The sequence below is a fragment of the Paramormyrops kingsleyae genome, chromosome 1 (assembly GCF_048594095.1).
Source record: "Paramormyrops kingsleyae isolate MSU_618 chromosome 1, PKINGS_0.4, whole genome shotgun sequence".
Classification (NCBI taxonomy): domain Eukaryota; kingdom Metazoa; phylum Chordata; class Actinopteri; order Osteoglossiformes; family Mormyridae; genus Paramormyrops; species Paramormyrops kingsleyae.
The window spans coordinates 9525273-9552663 of record NC_132797.1 but is presented as its reverse complement, the minus strand read 5'-3'; the positions used below and the strand labels follow the sequence as shown (position 1 = coordinate 9552663).

Sequence of the window (27391 nt, the reverse complement as noted above, 5' to 3'; positions counted from 1 at the left end):
GAGGTAACGAGAGAATACCCCGCCCCCGTGACCGGATCCGCGTGCGCGCTGACGACACGCGCAGAGGCCCCCCTCCCCATCTCCCCTCCGCGAAGAGGAAACCGCTACGCAGCTGAGCCGCCGCCGATGGGAGCCCGGAGCCACGTACCTCGCACGTCCCGGCTCGGTCCCGGTCACCGCCCAGCACCGCCGCTTCATCGCCATGCCCGGGATTAGATAACCCGCCGCACGCCGATTGCTGGGATCCCTTTTTATTTATTATTTCGGAGGGGGAAGATGGAGAAGCAAGGGGTATTGTCATCCCAGCTTCTGGTGAAGAACAGGGTGTTTGAAGTGGCCTTAGATGGCGATCTGCTTTCCTGGAGGGAGTTGGTGCGAAGGACGCGCATCTCTGGGGGCGTCAGGGACGCCTTGAGAGCCGGTGAGTGCGAGCAGAGCCCGAGGCCAACCGGCGTTTTTTTATCCCTTCGGTTGAGGGGCTCGGCCGCCTGTAGCCAACCGCCGCAACCTCGCTTTCGATACCGGTACCACCAGAGCCCTGTACCGCTCATCGTGCTGCGAGCTCTCGGTGTCAGCGCGCGGAAAATATTTTTAACGATATAATGAGTCTAATATTGTAGTGAGTTTTGTTATACAAAGTCACAGACTGCGATTCTCGATTAAGTCGATGGGGGGCGCAGTCCCTTTAAATGTACGGAAAGTGTTAAGACTTTGAGAGCGAATAAAGCCAAACAAAAGAGGACAGGATGGTGTTTAAAGATGGTGCGTTATGGTCCTACCAGCAGGATGATGTTCGTTTTCTTAAGGGAGACTAATGAATATCTAGCAGAGGTATCAGAGGTGCAGTGTGACAGGTAGGGTTACACTGTGCACGTCTGCATGTTCTCTGATATCTGCAGTCTCCACTGCCGGATCAGATGCAGGGTCTTCATGGCTGATATAATGTTTGCCTCTTCTTTTTATCTCCTCTTATCCTATCTAACTTGGACAGTGTCAATAATAGCATGCCGTGCATTAATAGAGGAAGCTTCTGACTTTTTCAGAAACACTGCACATCTTTGTTGTTAATAAATGTTTTGTAAAATTAACTCACTTGTCCTTGAAGAGGTGACTTAGTTATCCAAAAACAACATTCACGTCACATTAATGCAAGTCACCACCTAATATTAAACTTGTGTACATAGAATGCGCCATATTTGGTGTAACTATAGGTAATTCACTGCGAGCCTGCAAAAATAGCGTAATAAGCCTTATGTTGAGTCTCAGCAAAACGCCAGGATATTAGTGGCCTTTTCTGTCACCGTTAGTCAGGAAAGCCTGCTGCTTACGGCTTGTAGACTGAGCAGAAAATGCTGCTTGATGTCGTCTGAGCCCAGCTCCCACAATGCAGAGCGTCCGTCCTCCACTTCAAAGACGAATGGTCGACCTTCATTTTTAAACACTAACCACAAGTCCAGGTAAACCGCATAATCTGAAAACTGTGTAAACAACCTGTGCCTGGACTGCCGTTTCTCACGGAGGGCTGTTTATCCTCTGTCACAGGTGGGGGAAATGTAAGCAAGATAGAGAGATTAGCGTCTGTGTTTAAACTAGACGCCTGAATTTAAGAAAGGACCTGCATCGTCAAGGATTGTTTTAAGCAGAGTTGGACTTTGGATGTCCCTTTATGCTGACACTCCCCAGTTCAGGGTGCAGGGGTTGTTCTTGAGGCGGATTGCAGGTCTGCTTGCTGTGGATTTAGGCTGATGATCTGGGCTAGGTGTGATTGTTGGGACAGCCAGCTGGACCCACTGCTGTGTGTCTCAATCTCCGGAGATGGCTCTGAGCAGGGACCTTCCTGCCGGTCACCTCATGCCATCCCATAATAGACACAGTCTGCTCTTTGGTTTCTCAGAGGTATTACCGCTCACAGTTTTGATACTGATTTTTTAAAATGCACCATCAGCCACTCAGAAAGTTTACAGAATTTGGGGCTTCAGGACACCAGCACAGTAAAGATGATTTAAACCTTCATTGACTTAAGTGACATTTGGTATTTTGCACAATGGCATTCACCACATAATTCCCCCTTAGTGTATTCATTGCCTTGCATTTAATGGAGATTGAGTTCCCATTACCCTTGAAGGCTTACATTACCCATCAGCTATAAAAAGATCGCTTCACAAGTCAGCGGCCTGTATCTCCGTACACAAAGCTCCGCTTGTCAGGGTTTTAAAAACGCGGTGGACTTCATGCTAGATGAAGCGCTTCTGAAGCTCAGCCTTTCAGAGCATAGATGCATGTTCTTGTTTATTCCCAGTAAGGATTGAATGTACAGGCTGATCCCAGAGGTCCCAGAGGGACAAGGTATGTAGCCTTTTCCTTACCGGGACAGTGGGAGTTAAGGCCCCCCCCCCCCCCCCCCGGGTATGTCTTCGATGTGACCCCCCTCTGCATCTCTCTGCTCCTCCCTAACATAAGGGAACAGAACAGGGCCACTTTCAGAATAGATGCTAAATTTCTGCATAAAAGAAACTGTTCTTATATTATCTTTGCTGAAGGCTGTTTAAAGTACGTTGCATTTAGATAAAGTCTGACTAAAGTTATTAATAGCATTTTTATTTTTCTGAAATGAACTACAAGGAGTTTCATTAGTGGGAACAAAAGGAGAGTAAGAACGTGGTGCCCAGTGTGGGTTCCCTGGGTTTTCTTAGTGATGGTGGTTCACGGAATGTGTTTGTGAAGGATCATTCCTGCTCTGGTCTCTGATCAAGGTCCAGAGGATGAGTGTCACTGGCCTGGCAGTCGGTCCAATAGTGAGATCACATTCCATTAGGACGTCACCGCTTCAGTGCGCTGATCCCGGTGGTGCACTTATCTGTGACATTCTGCTGCGTAACGACCTCGTTATATTAATTCAGGTCTGTAACGATATGAGCGGACACCGTGAACGATGGATTGTTCTAGATGGAATCACGCTCACTGTATATAATGGAGGCCATGTCACGTGGTCGCTGACATCACTCCCTGTCATCTCTCTCCCATCCGAAGTAGCTTCATTTGAGGACAATGGCTCTTTCGACAAGCTGATTCGTTTTTACATTTATAGGAAGGAGCGTTCGCTTCTGAGGCGTGTCTGAAACAGCGGTAAAGTCAGAAATCAGGCTACCCCAGCGAGAGCCTGCCAGATAACAGGCATCTCAGATGCCTGCAAATGACCTTATCAAGCAGCACAGAAATTTACAGCCATGCAGCCCTGTCATCGCCCAGGTTATTGTGTTTCATTTTCCATCGACGTGGAAAGACATAGTGCCGGGTTCCTTCTGACGGCTGTCCTGCACACTCCCTGACAGACTGGTTCCTCCCACTCCTACCCCATAATAAAGCCTTTGGCTTCCAGGGAACTGAAAGTGGTGGTTTTCCACTGTGAAGGGAGTCTTTATCAGTTAATTCCGGTCCACGCCCAGGGAAGCGAGGTGTCTGCCTGGGCATCGGATACGCTTACTGCCCGCCGCGTGCCATGCTAACCTTTAAACGGGACTCCGACCAGGTGTAGTGAACCCTGCTGTCTCTCTCCAGGGTTCTGCCTGGCAAAGGTTCTGCACAGAAGCAGAGACACATCAGGTAGGACCCACCCCCCTCAGCGGGGGGAGGACTGCTGCCTCCAACAGCTGTATTTGATGAGCTGTTTGATCACCGCTCGATCGCTGGATCCAGACCGATGCAGTCACTGTGAGGCTTTCATATGAGAGCATTAGAACAATTCCAGCGAAGCCCTGAATCAGACGGGTGGCCGTTCATAATGTGGACGCCTCACATCAAATACAGCCGTGGTTGTGGCTTCCTGTAGTGCTCTCTCTCTCTCTCTCCCTCTCTCTCTCGCTACCTCTCTCTCTAGTTGTAGTAGCAGCTAAACCATTGGCTTCCCTTTTGAATGTGGAGTTTACGTCGGGAGCTCAAGCAGGTCACGTGACCATGTGTGTGTGTAAGAGGTTATGCATGATTAAGCACCCTTCTGGAGGGAGACAGCAGGCCTAGGGGTGAGTCAAGGTCACGCAGTACGTCAGTATGTCTGTGTAGATTGCAGTAGCTGTTCATGTTGTGTGTTTAGTTTAATTAGTATATGTACAGTAATCATCACCCTGTAAACTCCATATTCTGGTCATGTGGTTCATTGTCACTTCCTGTTTACTGTGCGCTGCACACACTCCCGGCCTCCCCTTCCTGTCTCCTCCTGCCTTGCCTGTAGAAATAAAGAGGCCATGTCAGGACCCCACAGGCCCTGTGGAATTTCCATTTTCCATCACAGCCAAGAGAAGGTGCGCTCAAAGGGTTCAGCAGGGCGAAATTCCAGACGGCTTCCTGCCTTTCATGGCCCTTGGCTCCTGGATCATGTTCAGCGGCAGAGTATGTGACCTGTCACACATGGTCACTCAAGTGTGGAAGACAGAAGCTCACGTCAGATCTTAGAGGTGGTGCTTTCAGTTGTCTGCTAAAGTTCCTCCCCTCTGGGGCATCAGTCCCCTCTCTGGTGTCCCAGAACATTTCCAGAACGTTCAGCTGGCGTCTGGATGGGATGTTTTTTCCCCTCCTGCTCTATCCCGCTGGTTCCGCCCTGTAGACGTGAAAACATTGTCATTTGCCACGTGCCTCACACTGCAGTTTTGTTTTGCTAATTCATGTAAATCAAAGCATATAAATGTCGTATTTCATTTGCCATGATTGATTTGCTGTTGCTTTGGAGTTTGGAGTGAGCTGTGTAAATTCCAGCGTGTCGATCGGCATCTAACAAGCGAAAAGCTGAGGAATTGTCTTGTGCCCTCTCAGGGTCACAGGGGACGCTGGCATTATTTTGAGCAGGGCTTGGCCCCCCCCGCATGCTCCAGCGTCTCCACCCTCCCTTCTGTCTGACCCCAGGGCAGCATAAGCTGTGGCGACCGTGATGCTTCACAGTCGATAATCTGATCTCGGTTCTCCGACTCCCGCGTCGAGTTGGAGGATGATGACTTGCGAATCAGCTTAGGCACGCAACAAGGGTTACCGTGGGAACACCTGTGTCTTGGGTTCCATGCCAACGTGCAAGCCGCTCCCAGTTACCTCGGTGTGTGGTATAAATGTACGTTTAGCTCGCATGAGGGCAGGGAGAGGAGGCCTTGTGGAAGTGGATTAGATATCTGACTATGCTTATAGCGCCCCCTTCAGTCAGCCATCACCTTGCTCTACTGAACTAGAGGAACCTCAATTCACATTCTGATTTCTGGGACATTCTCCAGTCTCTCTCTCTCCCTCCAAAGGTCGTTATAGACTAATTACCCCGTGTGAAGGGCTTCCTGATGCAGCCGTTCTGTTTCAAACAGGCAGCCGCTCCGTGGCTGTGTCAGAGATCATAGCCGTGCGAGAGACTGAGCCGGACAGCTGCCTGAAGGAGGATGGGAGATGGCAGAAGATGGCCCAGACGCATCCGTGTGCTTTCACAGGTATGGGGGGGTGTGGTCTCTTTGGGGATGGAGCCCCTTCCTTTCAGCAACAGTGACAAGTGGCGCCCCCTGTCTTGTTGGCAGTGTCCTACGTGGAGCGAGGCAGCCAACACTGCTGGCGGTGTGTGGACGTGACCTTCCAATGCCCGGATGGGGCGCTGTGTCAGCGCTGGGTCCAGGCTATCAAGGAGCAGCTGTCCCTTCTGAGTACGTTCCTGTCCTCCTCCGTACGCCCAGTGACATTTTCAGGGAAGCGTGGCGCCGCTGTGGTTCAGTCATGACACCGAGCCTCTCTCCCTCACCCCCCCCCCCCACCCATGTGTTTTCACAGCCAGCCGACCGAAACGCCTGCTGGTCTATATTAATCCTTACGGCGGAAAGCGGCAGGGAAAGCGGATTTACGAGCAGAAGGTGGCCCCCCTCTTTGCGCGGGCCTCCATATCCACCGAGGTGATCGGTGGGTTTGCCTCCTTGGCGCACATTAGCATTTCGATGAGCGATGGGATTTTATGGATGCAAATCGATCCGGGAAGGCAAATGACCGAGCCCGGCCAACACGGCCAGGAATATGTTTTTATTTACTGCACGATTTGTCACAGGAATGCAATAATAGAAAGGGTGATGCTTGGTAAACACAGCATCGATCAGCCACACAAGCCTCTCTCTGCTGGTGTCTTGTGTAAGTGTGTGGAGCCTCTTCCCTGCCACACAGCCATGTCGCGGTTGAGACTCCCCAGGGCTGGGCCTGGCACTGTGTCACAGGACAGGTGCACATGTATGACTGTGCCTGTGTCCATAGTTACGGAGCGGGCCAATCACGCCAGGGACCACCTGAACACCGAAGCTGACCTGAGGAGATACAGCGGGTAAGGCTACGCCAGCGCCATCAGGTGGCGGCTTAGGGGTGCCAAAACGTTACAGTCAGTCGGGGTTATTCTCAGCGTAATGCGAACTCAGGAACCATCTCAGTGGTGTGCCGATCGGCACGTCCCCTTTCCTCACCAAACATCCTTACCAATGAGTTTGAACCACCAGCATTTAGAGTAAAATGAGTGTAAACATACTTGAAAGCGCTTCTTTAACCTCGAGTGACCCGGTGGACCGGATGAGTGCGCGGCGCCTAACAGAAGCTCTGCCCCCCCACCAGTGTTGTGTGTGTGGGAGGTGATGGCATGTTCAGCGAGGTCATTCATGGGCTGCTGGCCAGAACCCAGAGGGATGCCGGCGTGGACCAGAACTGTGCTGAGGAGAGCCTGGTGCCGTGCACTCTGCGGGTCGGCATCATCCCTGCAGGTGAAGCAGGGGGTTGGGTTCCGCTGATTTGAGGGACCGGGCCTGTCGCCTGGGGTAACGCCCAGTCCCAGCAGCCGTCCCTGTAATGTATAATTAAATGTTTAATCTGCAGACTCAGTATCACTTGCTGTTTTAAAAACAGGTTCGACCGACTGCATTTGCTATGCGACGGTGGGCATCAACGACCCAATCACATCAGCCCTGCACATCATCGTGGGTGAGTGAGCTCCCCACCCCCCTGTAGCTTTGGATCATGTGACATAGAGTCACCATGATAAACGCTGTTGATGCCTGTGAATGCCTCCGCAGGGGACTCCCAGCCCATGGATGTCTGCTCCATCCACCACAACAACACATTCCTCCGGTACTCCGTCTCCTTGCTCGGATATGGTTTCTACGGCGATGTCCTGGCAGACAGTGAAAGCAAGCAGTGGATGGGGCCAGCTAGATACGATATTTCAGGTGAGTCCTTGCGAGAAACATGTTCTGCATCATCACCTGCAGCACAGACCCTTCCCCCGCTCTGTCCCCAGCACTGACAGAGTCCCCTCCGTCCCCTTTGTCCCCTGGTGTCTCAGGCGTCAAGACGTTTCTGACACACAACTACTACGAAGGGACGGTATCGTTCCTGCCGGCGCAGAGCAGCCTGGGGAGTCCGCGGGACAAGACGAGATGCAGTGCCGGGTAATGACTCCCCGAGAGGCTCCCAGTCCCTCTCAGTCAGCTCAGGGGGACGTTTCCATAGTAACAGGGCCACGAGAGACAGACAGTCGTCCGGATTTATGTTCGGAGATGGCATTGTTGGAGGAGGGGTACACCTAGCTGCTGTGGGCAGTTCCGGAAACTGTCCTCGGTGTGACAGGGTGATGCCGGCGCTGACCTTTCACCCCTCATCCGCACAGGTGCTACGTGTGCCTGCACAGCGGGCAGCTTCACTCCCGGGACAGGCGGGCGTGTGAGGGGGACGAGGACGTCTCCGGCAGAGGTGAGGAGCAGGCATCGACACCACCGACATCAAAGCATCTCCAGTGAAAGCACTCGCACTCCCCCATGTCTAACCAGGACACCGAGTGCAGGCCCCGAATGGGGGGGGGGGGGGGTATTACCAGAGGCAGCACAAAACATCTTCCAGTCTCACAGGTCTGACACTTTGGGGGAAAGGGTGTCGCAGGGGTGCTGTTAAAATGCCTCGCGTTTCCTGTCACCAGGAAAAAGAGAAGCTGCTGTTTACAGAAAACAGATTGCTCCCCCCCCCCCCCAACAGTAGCTTAGCACAGTGTTTCCTAACCTTTTTTCTTCCATAAGGTAGCGTTTTCCAGCTTAGGAAGCCCCCTTCCTGTGGGTCAGAGCTGGTGGCACCCAGGGGGGTGGCGGGTGCAGCATCCATGTCCAAGCATCAGTAGATGCCAGCTTTAGCTGTTCATTACTGAGCATGGAAACCTCAAACCAGGACCATTTGATCTTTGGTCTGTGACTATTCATCCGATTTCCGGTCACAGTCAGGGTCGGGGGGGGGGGGGCTGGAGCCTGTCCCAGGCAGCACAATCCACATACATGCAAGCCTGTCGGGGGTTGTGAGTGAGCACACGATGGGTTACCTTCTGCTTCATGTTGGGGACGGGTCAGTCACCCTCTCTTGCTGTGTCGGGGGTGTTAAGGGAGTGTGTGGCTGACCTCCCTCTCGTTGTGTCCCGCAGAGGACGACGGTGCCGGGGGCTGGCAGGTGCTCCGGGGGAAGTTCTTGGCCATTAACTCAGCCAGTATGAGCTGTGCGTGCCCCCGCAGCCCCAAGGGCCTGTCCCCCGCCGCACACCTGGCCGACGGCACGGCCGACCTCATCCTCGTCCGCAAGTGCTCCCGCCTCAACTTCCTGCGGCATCTGCTGCGTCACACCAGCAAGGATGACCAGGTGGGTGGTGCCTGAAGATGGGGGGGGGGTCATCAGGGAAGCTCAGGGTGTTCAAGGGGCTGCGGGAGACGAGAGGTGATGAAAGGAAAGGACAGTTAGGGCGGAAGAATGGTTTCATGATATATATACAGGTGGTGCATCTCAGGCAAGGGACCTGAGCATTCCGAGTGGCTGTGTGCACGTGACAGATGTGTTCCTAACCTGGGTATCGCGTGCTGGGTCTCCTTAGTTTGATCTGGACTTCGTGGAGGTGCACCGCGTGCGCCGCTTCCGCTTCACGCCCAGGCACTGCGAGAGTGAGCTGGATCTAAAGGAGCACGGCAAGACACTGTTTGGCCACATCTGCAGGGACCACCCAGCCTGCGGCTGCACCGCGCTCAATAGCAGCTGGAACTGCGACGGCGAGATCCTGCAGCAAGCCGCCATTGACGTCGGGTATGCCTGCCTGCCCCGCCTGCCCTGCCTGCCCCGCCCGTCCCCGTGCTTCAGCCTCACCTGCCTCCGGACATCATACCTGTCACATGACCTGCAGGACCTATGTCCTGGTGGTCCTGCCCAGGGGTCCGTCTTGTAGCATCTGGAGATGATGGCCTTGGTGCTACCCATGAGGCAGTGCAGTCTGGTGATGTCACGCATGGTCCAAAGGTGGCCGTCAACCCAGAGAAATAGGTACAGATATGTGAATGAGAGAGAGGCAGGTGGGGGAGGTGCTGCAGCCTGTCTCAGAACCTCACCTTGTGAGCCCCACCCACCGTCGTCTCCGTGTAAACTCTGCAATGCTGTAATCAGTGGGTGAAGAATGACTTCATTATGTAACTGTTTGCCAGTGAATCTGACTGCCTGATGCATCGTTGCAGCAAATCCTTGAATCACGACGTCATCAGTGCAGAAGCAGACAATCGTCCTTCGTCTACATAACCCCTTTCCATGCGTTACTGGCTGTCTTCAATTAAACACAGTGACCACTGGTGGCATTTTTATTATCTACAGTAATTGTGTCTGAGGTGACTTACCGATCACGTTTGCAGAACTACTAGGAGTCACTGATCCTGAATGACACACTAGTGTAAACACAGCTGACTGTGTAGACCTCAGTCAGAGTTTCAGCAGCAGAGCCCCTTCAGGGTGCTGGTTTTTAACCAGTGCACCCCCTTCTGTCTCTCCAGGGTGCACTGCCAGCTGATCAGGCTGTTTGCTCGTGGGATCGAGGAGCCGGTCATCACTGAGGACATGCGCGGCCTGAATGCAGTGTGACGTAGAGAGCACGTCTCCATCAGAGCGCTGTTGGACACCAGGGGCCTGGGGCGAGGCCACCCACCCCCCCTGCTCACCTCGGGTGGCTATTTTGCTGCCTGCCTGCTTGTTCCATATGGCGAGTGTGGATTTTCAGAGACATCGGTTTGGTACACTGGCAATGTGGTCTGTGGGAATGTTCTGGGATAACAAAGGATTTTTGGGCAGGGGTCCTGAGGTTCAGTTTGTGTGTATTTCCCCCCCCCCCTCACGGCTTTCTCATTAAAGGGCGTATTGGGGAAGTTACAAAAGTAATCCATTAGAGACAGAGGTGGAAAGCTCAGGTCCAGAAAATACAAATCCAGACCAAGGTTTTGTTACAACCAACCTGTTGAGCATAAAGAGTCACAATCACAGAGTACTCAACTTACTGGTTAAAACAAAACCTTGGTCTGGATTTGTACTTTCTTGACCTGAACTTTCCACCTGTCTGTAATGGATTACTTTTCCACTTTCCCACTTTCCCAACCCTATTAAAGTGAAACTCACACTCCTTAACATGCCCACCCGGACCATTCTTCTGATGCTGGTGATAATGTACTGTAGAATAAACAGCGTCCTTTATTTACACTTACTGACACGCAAAACAAGCAGCAATGAGCCGGAGAGCCTGTGCATGAGCATGTGTGAGCGTGTGTCTGCGTGTGTTGCCGTGCACCTGGGCTGCTGTAATCGCGTCCTGTTCAGGCGTCTCACATGCACAACCTTTGCCAAAATGCTACCTGTATGTAAATAGATCTGGGGGTTGTGCATCAGTGACTGTGTGCGCCGGTGAATTCTGCCTGGAGAGGATGCTGTAGAGTCACCCTCAGGCTTTCGTATAAGAGTGTGAACCATTTCCCTGTCATTTGAAGGCATTGTGCATCGTTCCTGTTTTCTAATCATTATTTGCTGGGTTGCACTGCTGTTACTGCATCCACGGCTTCCAGGAGATGTAGGCGGTATGACCTTGAGCAGTTAAGCTGGTCTTACTGTAGTTGGAGGACCTTGTGGATTTGGTGGATTCCGCAATCCAGCCAGTGACTGACCGCGCAGTGATCCGGCTCCCAGACTTTGGCCTGGCGCCGAGCGGGATATCGCGGGCACGTTATCCCGGCCTGGACAGGGCATTCCAAGCAAGTCTGGTCACTCTATAGAGGCAGCCAGGAATTCTGCTGAGCTGTCTTGGATGATGATTGACGAGGCTTGTCACTTTCATCAAGCTCTCTGTGGAGGGCAGACATAATGTGTATCTGACTTTTATGCAACGTTTATCTAACGTTTCTGCTGCAGATTCATATCGTAAGCTTGAAAATCCACTAAGCAGAATCCAGACAGGAGCCCTTCATGGTTTCATTTCCATGTTTTTTTTTTTTTTGTTTGTTTTTTTAATCTCAGAATATTTTTGAAGATGTAATTTACTGCCGCTATGCCAAAGACGTATTTTAAATAGCTGTTTGACTTGATAGGGTATCTGCTGTCAGCTTGAATATACTGTAGCATTGAGGTTTTGAGCTGCACCTGCTATAGTGGATGGACTGACCGGCCTGGTGCGTCTGATCCCCCTAAAGGGAACACAGCATTAGCATCACAAATGAAATGAATGCAGCATGCATTCCTGCCAACATCAGCCACTGGAGAAAAGGAAGAACTATATCATTCATGTGTATTGGAAGCTTAGCTCACAGTTTGGAGTTTGGATTTAGATGTAGAGGAGCGGGAATGACTTTCCGGTGTCGCGTCAGTCACATTCCCAGCTGCCTAAGGTCCTTGACCCCGATTCCCGGCTCACTACAGAGCACGTCGCTGTAGCAGCTTTCACCAGCAGGGTTTGCCCTCATGAACAGCAAACGTCGAAGCTCACTGTGTGAATCAGCTGCTGCATGGGGGCACAAATCCGCATTCCTGTGGCTGCTCGGCCATGTGGGCCGGGCATCTGGGGCCAGCAGGGGGCGTGTGTATCCAGCAGGTCCTGCTTCTTTGTAGACCTTTCGTCTCTTCTGAAAGATTCTATTGTTCCTCTTGCGTCCATTTGTATTCCTGTTCTGTTAGCTTTCCGCTGTCAGCACCTTTGTCTCTGGGAAAAGTCAGCTGAATTTTGGCAGTAGGTAGATTAGAAATGGCGTCTCAGGTCACCGCACATATGAATGACTCCAAATGTCTTAAATTATTCTTCTCTGAATTAGGCCGTCTGGCTGATCAGGCCTGTCACAGTGTCAGCCTTCCGCGTGTCACAGGACCCCAGAGGTCGTCGAAGGAGGTTTGTAAATCCAGCTGCATGCCTGCTGGGAGGACGGGGCTGGGTGGTGCTGTTGCCGTTAGAAGCACATCTGGCCGGGTGGCATCAGGGGAGGCCGAGGCGCTGCCTAGCAGATGTTCTCCGTACCCTTCAGCTGGTCTGACGCCATCACTCCTGCTCTCCACTAGATGCCACCTTAATGACATATAAATGTGTATTTTTGACATTCTGAAGCTAATGGGGAGGCCAGTCCTTGATAAATCCATCAGTAGTGTTGGCTGACCCTGGTGGGGTGGAGGTCCTGCAGATTTCCGGATGGCTGTGTAACAGACCTGTGTTGTCCTTTTGAACTGGTTAAATAAAGAATGTGTAAATGCACATCTGTGACTCTTCCTGTGGTCCTTCTCCCCAGAGTTATTCAGCCTCTGGTTCTTCAGAAACATTTCCCAGCTTTCTTCTTTCCCTGGATTAAGTCCACACCTCCATAGCCTTAGGAAACAACCTGCGCCACACACTAACCTGTCACTGGATTCGAACCCGGGACCTGTGAAAGGGCAGCGTAGCTCCCCGAGCCTCTACATTATAGCGTATGAGGACACACTGTGACACTCTCTGCACCCACTCGCCTGCATACTCTGTTAGTGGGTCCATTCAGTGCTCAGGCCAGGAGAGCAGCAGTCACATGATCGCTCACATGCTGGAGGATTCAGACATTAACAGAATGTCAGCCAGTGATGGCAGTATCAGCAGCTGCTGTGTGGAAATGATCACTCAGGAATGTACGGTTTATACTGTCTAAGGTTACCCGGCACCAGCGGATCACCAAAGGCAGACGTGCATGTCAGATGTGGTGGTTTGGGGCCCCTGTTCTAAGTGACTCCAGAAGATTGTGGCTCACTCCAGCTCACCCCAGCTCACCCCACACCCGTTCTGCCCTGCTTCTTGGCCATGCACTGCAGTATTTGCCGGCCGATTAATCATGTGCCTTGCAGGTGAGTCATCGAGACTGACCCTCAGCTCAGGGATGGAGGTTAAGGAAGTCAAAAATGAAACCAGCTAGCCAGTCGTTCATGGTGTTCCAATGGTCGAGTGTCTGAGCAGTGAACCCGTCCCTTTCTGAGGATCCATCTGCATAATTCCAGCCATAGATATAGAAGTGCAGCTGCTTTGGACATCCCCTCTAGTCACTCTATATCAATGATCGACTCCCTGGCCCCTTTAAGGGATCTCCTCCAAAATGCCCAGGAGGCGGTGAGACCTACAGGCCCTTAAGTAACACTTTCCGGTGCTCCGAGCCAGTCATTAGGGTGGCTCTGAGCTGCCGTGGATACGGGCAGCAAATCGGGACACATAACAGCGGGCTTCTCTCCATCATGCGCCAGCATCGATTTCCTCGCTAATGAACTTGTCAGCCACAACAAACCGTCTCTCTGAAGAATCAGTCAAGAAAACATATTCAGCGGGAGTGAGTTTTAATGCAAAACTCACATAAGAACAACCTGCTGAGAATCAGGGAGGTGTATATATAGAGCCTTGATGGTGATGGTCCATTAAGCAGCAGGTACAGCACAGAGTTAATCAAACACATGATGAAAAGCCAGGTAGAAAACAGCCAAGCAGGTGGGAAGGAGCTGGACCCCCGCTGCGTTAAGCTCAGGAATGCGGGGCACTGCTGCTGCCTAAGCCTCGATCTGGCAGACAGCAATGCAATTCCAGCCACACCAGGCAAATCCTTACAGCGGCAGCACCAGGTCAGTCCGGGAACAGGACAGGAAACCCTCCACACATCTGATGTCACTGGTAACGTGAGACAGATGGCTCTCCTCGGCTTTCGAAGGGGGATTTCTCAGTCAGGTGTCACAGGTCACATTATTGTACAGCAGTGTTTCCCAGTCCGGTCCTCAGGGCCCCACAGACAGTCTCCATTTTTGCTCCCTCCCAGCTCCTGACTGTGTGGGTCCCCAAGGACAGCACTGGGAAACACTGCTGTACAGAACTGTACGGCTCCTTTCGCACATTTGTATTTATTCCTTGTACATAGTAAGACACTTCATTATTAAGTTTTATTTATGAGTTTTATTTTTATTCTCTAACATGTTAATTATACAGTCATGTGTCACTCAATCTCCTTCGACATAGCATCCAAGGTCCCATAAGGGTAAAACAGAGTTGAAAAATCCTGATTGGCTAATGAGACACAGCAGATGTAAGTGGCCATATTGCACCATGTGTACTTGCCGTAAACAAAGCGACTGCCCTGTCGGCCGTATAATGGCACAGTCCATATCTACCTTATAATACCCATAATCAGGCACAGAGTGGGGCTCATTTTCAGCCCAGGGGTTTTGTCTTCGTTCTGGGGGGAACTTTGATAAATGATGCCACAGTTCAAGTCTTATTATCCCGATAAATTTATTACTGACATTTCAAGAAGAAAATTGAAAAGAATATTGAACTGTTCAAGCAGCTTGACTTTTTCAGCCCCGCCTGGTCCACATCCATCGTTTGAGAAATCTCCAGTGATCAGCAATAGCAAGAGATTAGTTGTGGCACTGCAACTGCGCACTGCGCTCACTCAGTTCTAAATGGTGACCTGTCACATACACGCGTGTGCCGCATCTTTTCGTGTTCCTCTAGGTAGGGCAATCGTGGTCGATAGCGTGTGCACAGGCGTGAGAAAACTTGCTGGTTAACATTCTGAAGCACTGCTGAAGATTTTTTAAGTTGTAAAATTATTTTGTTTCTGACCGGCACAACAGCTTAGCCGTCTGTCGGGAATTTTCCAGGCTCTCCCGATTAGCTACTCCAGGCCTGCCCATAATACTTGATAACGATGACATGCATTTTGCACATTTATGTATTTGCTTTACAGTAATTTTATCATTATTTTGGTGCGTAGTCTCTCATTTAAAGTATCTTGGCAATTTAGGCAGTCCAAGTACAGTATGATGCATAAGGTTGTATACAGTGTATATGATGTTGGCATAGCGTCCAAGTCGCCTAGTGTCCTATCGGACAGAACGTAACAGAGATATTAAGCAACGTATACCTGTCCACTTGCTGCTGAAACACCTGAATTTCCCTCCAGGGATGAATAAAATATCTCTCTATTTGCACTGTATTTAAAGGGTTCCACAGCAAGCTGTAAATTGAGATGATGGTTCAGGCATCCCAGCACAGAACCTGCTCCAAATGAGGCACTGTTGCTGCTGGTTTCAAATCAGCCTCCACAGAGCAGCCAGCAGGAGGTGCCGTGGGGCCGTCATCTAACATGGGTTAAGGAGGCAAAACTGAGCTCCACTTGGCCCACGAGACTCGTTAAGCTGCATGCCTAACGATGCTCAGACTAATTATACACTCCCCCCTACGGGACCCATCATCCCAAGTCTGATGCTCAAAAATTCTCCAGGGCTTCACGCCAAACAACACGATTCACCATGTCACGTTTGCTGACTCAGGAGCTGCCAGACAAATTCACATCACAGAGTCTGTGGCTAATCTACCAGAAAACAGATCCGGCTAAGAAAACAGGAACCACGTTCCTGGACATGATAGCCTGATGAGAGTAGGTGGCAACCTACACAGACCAATATCAATCAATCAATCAATCTTTATTTAAATAACACTTTTAACCACTGAGTTTACAAAGTGCTTACAATAGCACTTATCGTTTACAATAGTGGACAGCAACTGGAGTCGCGTAGTGCAACAAGGCACCAGGCACAGCAAATTTGCTGAACCTGGGTCCTAGAGGAGCTTGGACCCAACACTGCATCACGCTGCACTGGTTATGCATCAAAGCAGCTAATCTGATGGTCTCATGCTCAGAGGTCATGGACTGATAACCAGAGATCAGATCTTTGTCCTGCTGTGAGAATAATGATCACATGTTTCCACGAGGCCAAAGGGGAAAATGGATAAACCCAAAGAGTCTGTCGGTTGCCCCCTCCAGCAGCCTCTTGGCACGTCGGCGTTTACAGGAGGCCCTATCACAACAGGCTGTCATAATCATGGGGGGCATGAATATAATGAGGATGGATGTACTCACAGAAGGGCACACTCACGGAAAGGTATACTCACAGGATGGTGTACTCACAGAAGGGCATACTCTATGGCGTTTAATTAATCTCAGAACTTGCGCACATAAAAACCATGTATGCGTATGCTCTCCCATCCTCTCCACGCTAAATTAGTCTCAAAACCCAAGACCACGCACACAGAAAACCCATCCTCTCTACAGTCTCACGCTCGATGGGCCCTCTCTACGTGCTTGCGTCTGCAGAACACTCACTCGCTCCACAGGGTTAGTTTTGAGACTTTGGATGCGGGAGCAGTGGCTGAAAGATGATCCTTGACCAGTCGATGCAAGAAGTCTTACACTAAGTTAGCACCTTTCAGAGATCCTATTTTAATATTGCACGTTCAAAGTGGTAATCGGAATCTGATGTCTGTGTGTACTTAAGGCAGCGCTTGAAATTCAGCGAAGGATTGCTGGTATTTCCCCCATCCTCTTAATGTATATAAAAATCACTGCAGAATAGGCCACCGTACAGTAAATTTCATAGTGAAGAATAAGGCATCTTTCTTCTTACAACATCACTGAACCAGATTAAATCCTGGGAGCAGCACTCCCCTGATACTAGCGATATCTCTGGGTAGTATTACCGACGATAAGTTGAGTTAATATCGCACTCTCAGTTCACATTGACAAGGTAATGTTGTCAAAGTGCACAGCAATTATATGTATCCTTTTTTGTTTGGAGTATAGAGCATCTGTACAGAATGTGCAAATGGAATATTCATAGGATTAAGCATGTTGTGACATGCAAAGTATTCATAGATAGATGAAGTCGGAAAAATATTGCTGGTACTCCCCTTATTCACGTTGATCAACTGGTATTACATTCTGAATCATATATGTATGATTCTGATTACCACCTTGAACGTGCAATATTAAAATAGGATTTCCGAAAGATGTTCACTTAGTGTAAGACTTCCTTGCTCCAAGATCATGACAGAGTGTGAAACTGGCTGTTCATCTTCTTCTTCCAAAGTAAACAGCCAATCACAGGATTCAAAGTAACCAGTCAACAAAGTGGAGAAATCAGCCACTGTTCCCGCCTCCAAAGTCTCAAAACTCAACCTGTGGAGCGAGTGAGTGTTGTGCAGATGCATGCATGTAGAGAGGGCCCAGCAAGCACGCAGAGAATTTTTATTTTTTAGAATTTAGGGATCAATTGTCATTGTTGATACACCACAGCACACAACAATGAAATGTGTCCTCTGCATTTAACCCATATGTGACATAGCAGGGGCAGCTAATTCAGCACCCAGGGAGCAGTACCTTGCTCAGGGTATCTTACTGCTCAGGGATTTGGACCTGCAATCTTTTGATTACAAGTGCACTTCCCTAACCATTAAGCCACCACTGCCCACAAAGGCGGCGATGGCCGAGCCAGCCAGGAGTCGAACCCAGAATCTTCTGATCCGTAGTCAGATGCGTTATTCATTGCACCACTGGCCCAATGGGTGGGTTTTCTGCTCACAAGCACATATGCGCGTGTGGTTTTTATGTGCGCGAGTTTTGCAACTCATTAATCAACATAATACTCAAAGGACAGTGTACTCACAGAAGGGTATACTCAGATGGTGTATTCACCATAGGGTATATTCACAGAGAGGCATACTCACAGGACAGTGTACTCACAGAAGGGTATACTCACATGGTGTATTCACCATAGGGTATATTCACAGACAGGCATACTCACAGTATGGTGTACTCACAGAACAGCATATTTACAGAATGGGTATTACCAGGCCCTCAGCCGAGTGCAGTCACTGTTATGATAAAGTGTGCAGATATGATGATGCAGAGAGACAGAAACAGAGGTGAGGAGGTACGGACACAGATACTGAAACAAGACAGTCACAGAGATACAGATGCACAGGAAGATAGACACACAAGTGTAACCAGGGCGGCCCTTCCCTGTGAAATACTGTCTTGTAGTGCCCCCTTGTGTTTGGCTTGGTTAGGCTTCCTTTCCTAACCATTGTGATTTTCTTTTTTTGTGTGTGTGAATATGTGTGCAGATTATTATCCCCAGGTAAACAAACATTTCCATAAGTTTTCCATTAAATGGACAGAGTAACAAGGTAAAGTCTAAAACACCATTATAGAGCATGAGCCAATCAGCACTCAGATGTCACTGATAGTTTTGCAGAAACTTCCCTCCATCCCCTGGTCACCCGACAGCTTGAGAGGACCAGAATCTGGAAAATGGCAAATGGAGGGGATTGTGTACAGCTGAACAGAAAGGGGCTCTGAGCCACACTGTTGGCGACAGGTTATGTAGGCAAACTCACAGAGGCAGCATGGCTTTTTAAGACTACAGTGGGGTGGACAGGGGGCAGTCAGGGGGCAGACAGGGGGCAGTCAGGGGGCAGACAGGGGGCAGTCAGGGGGCAGTCAGGAGACAGGGGACGAGGCTGTGGGTATGTACATCAACCCCGCGGTGGGGAGAGGAGCTGTAATGACTACATCCATCACACAGATGGCCTGACATCCCATCACACAATCAAAAGCCCATCTTCATCTGTTCTTCCTTCCCCGTCCCCCCATCAGCAGCTTCATCCTCAAGTCTCACTCTCTTGTGGCTGTGCACCGTGGGTCACCTGCTTCAGGGTCAAAGGTCACGGCTGCCACCCATATATGCCTCTGCTGATACAGATGCCACTGTCCCTCCCAAGCTCTAGTTACCTGTCTTAAAATTGACACCTGTGGGAAATAAGCCCATGGTGGGGGGGTGGCAAATCAGTCCTGGGTCTGGTACACCTCCCATCCTGCCAGGCAAGGTGCATTTCGATCTTCTTGTCGAGGACAGCAAACCAGGGATGCCACAATTATCTGTGAAGTTCCCTCTGATAGGTCAGGGGATGACATGGACACAGACCCAGAAGAGCTGTTCTTAGGATGTGCCAGGATCTGGGAGAGCCAGTCCTGGGACGACTAGGACCCGAGAGAGCCATTCCTGGGATGGAGTAGGACCTGGGAGAACTGTTCCTGGGACACACGAGGATCCAGAAGAGCAATTTCTGGGACATGTGAGGACCTGACAGGTCCATACTTTGAACAGATATAAACCCAGGGGAGCCAATCTTGGGACATACCTGGGACATGTAAGGACCCGGGAGAGCCATTCCTTGGATAGATGAGGACTCTTTAGAACCATTCCTGGGACATGCAATGAATCGGGAGAGCTGTTCCTGAAACATGTAAACAACCAAGGGACAACGAAGTTGCCGCATTATTGCCACAAGTTGGGCATTATTGGGATATGCAAGGAACTGGAACAGCCATTCCTTGGACAGAAGAGGACCCAGGAGAGCCATTCCTGGGATGTAAGAACCCAGGAGTCACTCCTGGGATGGACAAGGACCCAGGAAAGCTGGGAATAGATGAGGACCCAAGAGAACCATTCTTGGGACATGTGAGGACCCAGGGGACCTGCTCCTGAAGCACTCAAGGAACCAGGAGAGCCATGCCTGGGACACATGTGGGTGCAGGAGAGCCATTCCTGGGATGGGCAAGGACCCAGGAGAGCCAGGAGAGACAAACAAACACTGCTCCTTGCACTGATAACATTCATCTGCTCAGTACTGCGAGAGGAGGTGGAGAAGATGAAGACCTTAATGTTTCTGCACAAAGACAAAGACTAACATACTACTGTAATTGATCGACATCCCGCCAGCCAAAGCATCCATAAAGACAGCACCACATTGTGAGAGGGGTTTTATCCCTGTGATTCCTATGTTTGAATGAAGCATGGTGTCGTTGCTGTGGTAACAAGGTCCACTTGTGCAGGGCCTGCTAGGTAATAACATTCCAGCTTCATCTTTGTCTTAGGAATTGGCTTCACATGAAGGCAACTTCTCGATCCATTTCCACTCACGGCTGTTGGTCTTACTGGTGCTGTCATGGGAACAGCACGCACTGACCAGCTTGAGGTTCTGCCTGAAGAAAGCAGCACATGTGTGAAATCCTCTTCCTCAGTCCTACGTGGAAAAGCACACAGTACTATACAGACAGCCCTGAATGTGGGATGGTGAGACAGGAGATCCTAGTAGCCATCAGGACTTAATTTCACACATTATCTGTTACTAGTGTCCTTCTGCATAAATGATGGAAGAATGTATCAAAAAAAGGCACTATATAAAAATGAATAGAATCCTGCCTGGGCTGACCATGTAAGCTCTGCATTATACGATTTGGGGGGGGGGGTTGATGACTGTAATTGCTTGACTGATCTATCTAGGGCAACTTTCCTTGCTTAACTACTGAACTGACTTGCTTCCCATTTACGCAACAGATCAGATTGAATCAGAAATGAGCTTGGGGGCTAAAATAGAAAACTACATAAATAAGCCTAACAACTCAAGAGGAGAGATCCAAGCATCAAATGCAGCCACCTTAATTTCACTTGGTATTCCGAGAGCCATCAACAGCTCTGCAGGAAGTGTTCTGACCCCGATGTGAGGACACAGCCCACACAGGCGGTACCGCTCTCCTGGGAACACTGGAGCAGGGTCAGAAGAGGCAGGCTGGTTCCCCATCAGATTCAGGGGAACAAATACATCCGTCTCTTTACCAGATGTCCTCTATCCGGTCCTAGTCACCCTAGGATCACAGCCAGATGGCACTTCGGGGAGCAGCCAGAGACATATGATGGACTGACCAGGCCAAACGCTCGGTTAGTTTAAATCCACAATGATGAACACAAACATAAAATCAGCTGCATGCTGTTTCACCAAGGAAAACCACCATGGGGAGAATAGAGGTCTGGTTCTGCTACATACAGCAGGTGATAAACCTGGGAGTCATGCTTAGAAACATTGTGTGTGTGAATGTGAATCTACTTTCACTGCGGAGAACAAGATTTGGGGCTGGGAGCCAGACTGGGATACAGGCTCAGTTGGGACTAGCAGCCGTAGCAGAATCCAGGCTCAGCTGGAACAGGCCACAGCTCCTTTCTGGTGGAGGGTGCGGAGAGCTGTGTGGAGTGTCGCTGTGATAAAATAAATACACATTCTTATTATGTGGCCATAAAATCTTCAGCTCAATCAGCACTCTGCTCGCCCTCGGCCCACAAGCCAAGTCCATCCCTCATGGATGGAGCAGAGAAGAACTTGCCTCCTGGTGGCCCATCCTGGTCCTCACACATCCTGACGAGAGCTTCCAGCAGACAAACAAACAGCTACTCGTCCTGCGGTCATTGAGCGATGGCAGCATGGTGGGAGGCCCCAGCTGGCTTGTGGCAGACCGATCACCGAGACAGCCGTGCCCCCGGAGCAATAAATCCCGTCAGGCAGCTGCATTCGGCGAACTTCAGTGCATCACAGCTGCTGGACCAGCACACATTCATCACGGCCTCCCCAGAGCACCAGCCTCTCACACAGGCCCAGGGAAGATCTATGGTGGGCAGCTGGTCAAGATCACACATATCCTGGGGGCTGGGCGGCTGGTATCCTAGTCCTCAAGGAAAAGTCTCAGTAGCTTATCGGTTCTTCTCCACTGGGTTCTAACTTTTCTGATATTAAAATTCCAGCAGCAGCTCAAAGCTTTTCACACACAGATTAAAATAAAGTGCAAGATGATTCTCTTTCCTCATGTCGTGGAGTGTCTGTGGGCCCAGACTCAAGGGCCTGTTAGAGCCAAGCTAATTATTACACTATAGCTAGATATGAAGGACACCTTTACCGTGGCATTACATCATGGTAATGTAACTTGTCAGACAGACAGGGGGCGCCACACTGCCCCGGGGTTTAAGTTCCCTGGCCCTGTTGACCATGATGGTATTTTGCTACAAGGTTGCCTCCCAGTGGAAAGCTGGTACATGCCCGGGAATGAACAGAGACAGGGATGGACTGTGGGGGCAGTAATTACATGATGAATGTCTAACGAGGGGGAGGTCAGAAGGTCAGTTTAATTAAAGTGTAGTGGCCCTCTAAAGGCAGGAGCGTGGCATGTTTGGGGATGGGCGGCACAAGCAGTCTACACTCCCCTTCATCAACAGTGTAACTAGAGCTGCGTTACGCACTCAGGGCGATGGGCACACTTAAAATGTCCGGGGCAGGGGGGGTGGTTGGATTCACCGGGACACTGTTCACTAGCGTTTTCCTGTTGCACAGACAATTAAACTGGTTTGTTGACACTGATTTAGTTCCTGACCAGGGTATAGAGAGATGCCCACTAGGAGAGATGCCTAATGAGAGAGACATTTTGTCTGCATTGTGAGAGATGACTACTGAGAGACATTAGATGTCCAACAAGAGGGATGTCCACTGAGACAGGTCTGCATTACGAGACGTCCGGAGACATTTTGTCTGCATTGTGAGAGATGACTACTGAGAGACATTAGATGTCCAACAAGAGGGATGTCCACTGAGGCAGGTCTGCATTACGAGACGTCCGGAGACATTTTGTCTGCATTGTGAAGATGTCCATTGAGAGACATTGTCTGCATTACGAGCGAAATGTCCAAGAGAGACAAAACACGGGGCTCACATTGATTTCTGAGCTCTTCGCAAAGCATCGCGGCCTGGTGCCGACCTCCTGTCCAAAAGCATAGCTCATAGCCTTGAGGCAAATTGTTGACTAATTAGAGCCAAGCCCAGGCGGCAGGCAAACCGGCATAACCGACCAATGTTCACTGAAGATGTCATCCCACTAGCACTAGAGCAAATCAGAGATTCAGGAATGCATCTCACATCTGGATCTGTGTGGTTTCTTGCACCCTTTTCGCATGTCTGCAGTGAGGCCCCATCTCCTCATAGTTTCCCACTTCCACCACTCAATGCTGTTCCCCTGTGTCAAACACGACCCTCCAATCCCTCTGCCATGTACATGGGTCTGACTCCACCGTGCTGAGGAGATAAATAGCCCAGGCAAAATGCCCAGATGGTGCATACAGGGAGAGACCATAGGTGTTCATCAGTCACTCAATGACCTTCTTCTGTGTTGGGCTCTGGGTTCAAGCCACACAGTGCTACACTGTCACAGACTACACTTTACCTTGAGTGTCATGAGGTGTGGGGAGAGGGGTTCCTATCTCTACTCCTGACGCCTCAGCAAAGGCTGCAGTCCGTAAACAACCCCACCTGCCAAATATAACAGAATGATTAGAGACCAGGGGAAGATCTGGGAAATCCAGGACGCCCAAACGGACAGCAACCCAAAGACACTCCTATGTGTGCTGCATTGCCCCCAAGTGGTCTCCTCACTCACACAGTGCAGCTTTCCATCACCCACTCACAGTCCTTCCAGATGGTCGTATCACCTTAGTGATGCTGCTGTTTAGTTTTTTTTTAACAAAGCAGGAGCCCCTGACAGGCAATACTCCACTTGCAGAGCCAGTACCAGAATTGATTTTGCCCCCATCCAGGGTAATGAAACCGGCAGGGTTTGGTCAGGCCAGATGCGTGACAGGGCTCTTTGATTATCCACAAGCAGGAGACCCTCAGAGCCCCAGGAAAAGTCGGACAAGTCCAGTAGGAGGAGGAGAGAAGGACAGAGGCCTGCAGGGGCTGCCTGAGCAGCGAGACGCCAAGCACAACACAATCAACACATGCTAATAACTCACCATCAGCCACTGCTGGGGGGACAGGGTATGCAGAGCCCTCTACGGTGTGCTCTACATGGGTGGGTGCCATAAATGCCATGCCCTCCCAGGCACTGCCAGCCTGTCCACACAACCATGTGACATCAGTGCACTTCACGGCCAAAGAAATGCGGCAGTCAACCCTGAACCACCAGCAGCAAACCCTGGAGGGTAGCTTGATGGGTCAAGGAGGGGCAGTATATGAGGGGCACTGAGGAGTGGGGTGAACAACAGCAACCCCCCCCCCCCCACACACACACACACACACACACACACACCACAGGCAAATTAGTGAATGAGAGCAGCTACACTGTGTAGACAAAGGGGGAGTCTAACCTGACTGGGTGCCAGAGCACAGAGGAGCAGCAGCCTGACCTACCATATCCTGTGTGGGTTGGCTCCTCTGCCCCCCTGAAGGGTCTGTGTTCCCTAAAGTGTCGTAAGACCCTTCTCCTGGTGATCAGCAAATTCGTTTTTTAAAGTAGCAGAGCTCAGAAGAAAGGATGTCATTCTCTTCTTCAAGCACTTCAGATTTGACCTGTAGGGGGCGTCGCACCAGAAAATATGCAGCTTTCACTGATGGACACTGACAGCTCTGACACGCGCCTTGTCTCACAGCTGCCTGGCCCGTGCATCCCCCCCGAATCGAATACCCCCCCGGTGACAGCAGAAATTGAGAAAGTGACAAACAATGGAGAATCACAATGTCACGGTAACATGTGGTGGCAACCCTGTGTTATTACAAAATAACAGAGGTATTCTGGAATTAACTCCACTGGGCGAGTGACCAGTTCAGGGGGTGTCTGCCCTTCCTGATTGATGTAGGGCCTCTGACGCTGGACATGCTGTGACACTGGACATGCTGTCACTTCCCCTTCAATTAATAAAGAATCTGGCTGTGATCAGTGTCACCCAGAGAGCCTTTCGTGCCGCTCAGAACTTTTCCCGAGTTCACAAACTACACCGCAGTCCAGAACCCCACTGTCCTCCAAAGACCTGTGTTGATTTCAATAGAGAAACCCACACATTTGTGCATGCCTCTTCATTTTAATATTTGCTGGCTAATAAAGGCCACTGATTGGCTTGGAAGCAAAGCGACATCATTAAAAACACTCCCACTGCCTCCTCCTTCCCGGGCAATAGGCTCTCCTCTGTCGGCTGGCTAATTAGAACAGACAGTCTGATCCTGTTCTTTTAGGCAAATGCCAATAATTCAAGAGTACCACCTATCCCATGTGATGCGATAATTAGACCACAGAAGGGAAACAAACAACCATCATTTAGAGGAGGATGAGATGATTGTGTAATCCAGGAATGGCAGCCATCAGCAAGGAGGATTCAGCAGTTTGGTATTCTTGAGGACCATTCCTCCTCTGAGTGCAGTGAAAACAGTATTTAGACGCCGCTGGAGCCTAAAATCACGTACACAAAACACTGTCCTGCTCTGCTCAGTGGGAGGGGCACCTCAACATCCTGTCCAATAAGAAATGCAAATGGGAGCCAGTCTCCAGTCATAATGTCATATTCACACAGGGGTGGGGTTTACAAAGGAAGCACTGAGAACATCACATAACAGTGTCCCCTGTGGGGCAAGTAAACAGAGATACTTAATAGCAAAGCTTAGTATATGACAGAGGTTTGACTCTCCACCCGCATGCCCTGACCGCTGACCCTGTAAACAAAATGAGTCACGGTGTGACACACTAGTTTTTAACAGACAGACAGAGCGGATCCAAATGGAGCCTGGAGCCATTGACCCCGCTTAGCCGCCCGGTAGCCGGAGTGCTTATTAATGGCCCTAAAACACCTCTTTCGGGGAGAATTTCTCTAATCTCCTGTTGAACTGAACTTTAAGAACACATTACGCAGCAATTAAGAGGAACAGCTGGGGCACTGGGGCAGGATTCCGGCTGTAATTAGCTGGGAAATGTCAGCCGATCATGCCAGAGGGATTTCCCTTATGACAGGCCAACTCAGGCCGCCAAGCTGGGCATGAGAGGGAGATGTTAAACCTCCACGCAGAGAGACGACTCTCTGAATGACGGAGCGGGGGGGGGCCTGTGCGAGCAGCTAAATCACAGGTGGAGCCGTTACAGAGGGGACATAAGGAGAACAGGAGCAGGACCTCAGCGATGCAGTGTCTCCTTAATAGTGCAGCAGTGTTGGCTGCGCTCCTGCATTTCAGCCTCAGTCTGGGATGCCAGACAGCTGACCCACGTTAGCACAGCATGGCTCCTGACTGCACTCAGAAAGCGCCCAGGGACGGTCCCTTGTGTCCAAAAGGGACACTGCTGGACACGGCAGTCTAGCCTGGCTCCCAGTTTGGCACCAGGGAGTGAAGCTTACGGCCTGTCGGTCCGGACACACTTACACACTATGGATGGGGACGCCCTGAATTATTCATATTGAGCAGCTGAAGAAGGCCTTGCTATGGTGGCGGAGGAACAGCGCCCAAATTCCAGCGAACGCCTGGGGATGAAATGATATTTAAACAGACCCCCCACCTGGTAGCCCTGCCTATAAAAGCTATGATAGCACATGGTAAACAGGACACGCGTATTTGCTGAAGGTTATTACCATGCCTGACAATGTTCCTTCAGGACTGAACCGTGTACCGTGTCCCAGTAGCAGTGTGTGACACCCCACCCATCTGGGGTAAGTTACCCAAGGGACATGAATGTGTGTCCAGAAACAAAAAGACTTTCTCTAATGCAAACCACACAAAGATCCCGCACTTTATACTGACAAGATGTTCAGGGACCACACAGCTCGCCTTCGTGAATGAAAAATGAAGGACATGCACCAGAAGGAGAATGTCAATTCGACGTGAGGGGATCACAGTGAAAGATGGTAGGGAAGCCATGCATATGATCAGAGGAATGGGGATCTTAGATTATAGGTGAGATCAGGATTCACATTAGTTTAGGATATCAGATTCTGGGATCTTAAATTCATTAAGTGTGATAAACGCCCCAATTTTCTGAGTAATATCTTTTGATTTTACACTGTCTGCACTGAATTTTTTTCACAAACTCTTCATATACTGTACTTCACTTGATTTAAACTAAGCAATCAAATTTATTATGTTGAAATGCTTCTTATCACACTGAGAATCTGTTCTAAAATAATTGATATATTAGTACAAGTCAAAATACAACGCGGAATCAGATTAGTATTTGAACGATTTTCAGTTGGAGAGAAAAGCAATTAATACGCGAACTACAACATGATATGGTCAGAGAGATAAACATAACTCGCACGCGAAGACAGCTATTCAAGTGAGCGACAGTGATGTCCCATTTGTGAATGAATTGTTATTTTTGAACTTGTTTTCAAATCTGAGTCAAACTTTATGTACATGCATCCACTGCACACGCCAAAGTCTTATATTATAAAAATATTTCACAAATCATCATATAACACAGCAACCTTTTTTATTCACTTACATTTGCTTTTTGTAGCTCCGTAGTGTTGCCTTCCGTGCCCCTCCACATACCATAATCCCTTGTATCTGTGCTGTGCGCATGTCCGGCCACATTGGAGCTGTGGCTCCCTACTCCAGTCTAAT

At 50.0% G+C, this 27391-nt stretch overlaps 1 protein-coding gene and 1 long non-coding RNA gene across 6 annotated transcripts; one reads left to right on the top strand and one right to left on the bottom strand.

Annotated features, from left to right (window-relative positions):
- Nucleotides 1-12547, top strand: cerk (ceramide kinase). 2 transcript variants are annotated; one of them, XM_023830218.2, is made up of 14 exons: nt 1-421; nt 3559-3603; nt 5337-5456; nt 5541-5663; nt 5788-5913; nt 6256-6322; nt 6604-6749; nt 6892-6966; nt 7059-7211; nt 7328-7433; nt 7652-7734; nt 8447-8658; nt 8888-9093; nt 9825-12547. In XM_023830218.2, exons 1-14 carry the CDS (start codon nt 277-279, stop codon nt 9910-9912), a joined length of 1695 nt encoding a protein of 564 aa, XP_023685986.2. In that variant the 5' UTR covers nt 1-276; the 3' UTR covers nt 9913-12547. The 2 variants fall into 2 exon arrangements, with proteins under 2 accessions (XP_023685986.2, XP_023685987.2); XM_023830219.2 differs by lacking the exon at nt 3559-3603 and having other exon boundaries at nt 3-421.
- Nucleotides 2578-27391, bottom strand: LOC111853396 (uncharacterized). 4 transcript variants are annotated; one of them, XR_002840448.2, is made up of 5 exons: nt 27270-27391; nt 23238-23323; nt 9173-9277; nt 8860-8965; nt 2578-8717 (listed from the first exon to the last, which is right to left on the bottom strand). It is a non-coding gene; the product is annotated as an uncharacterized lncRNA (long non-coding RNA). The 4 variants fall into 4 exon arrangements; XR_002840450.2 differs by lacking the exon at nt 27270-27391 and adding an exon at nt 24203-24355; XR_011989320.1 differs by lacking the exons at nt 23238-23323; nt 27270-27391 and adding an exon at nt 22934-23211.

What these genes read in the sequence shown, in the direction of transcription:
- cerk (XM_023830218.2), top strand. Translation starts at nt 277, where the DNA reads ATGGAGAAGCAAGGGGTATTGTCATCCCAGCTTCTGGTGAAGAACAGG. An exon ending in GCATCCGTGTGCTTTCACAG is followed by an intron (nt 5,457 to 5,540) that starts GTATGGGGGGGT and finishes TCTTGTTGGCAG; the next exon opens with TGTCCTACGTGGAGCGAGGC. An exon ending in ACACCAGCAAGGATGACCAG is followed by an intron (nt 8,659 to 8,887) that starts GTGGGTGGTGCC and finishes GGGTCTCCTTAG; the next exon opens with TTTGATCTGGACTTCGTGGA.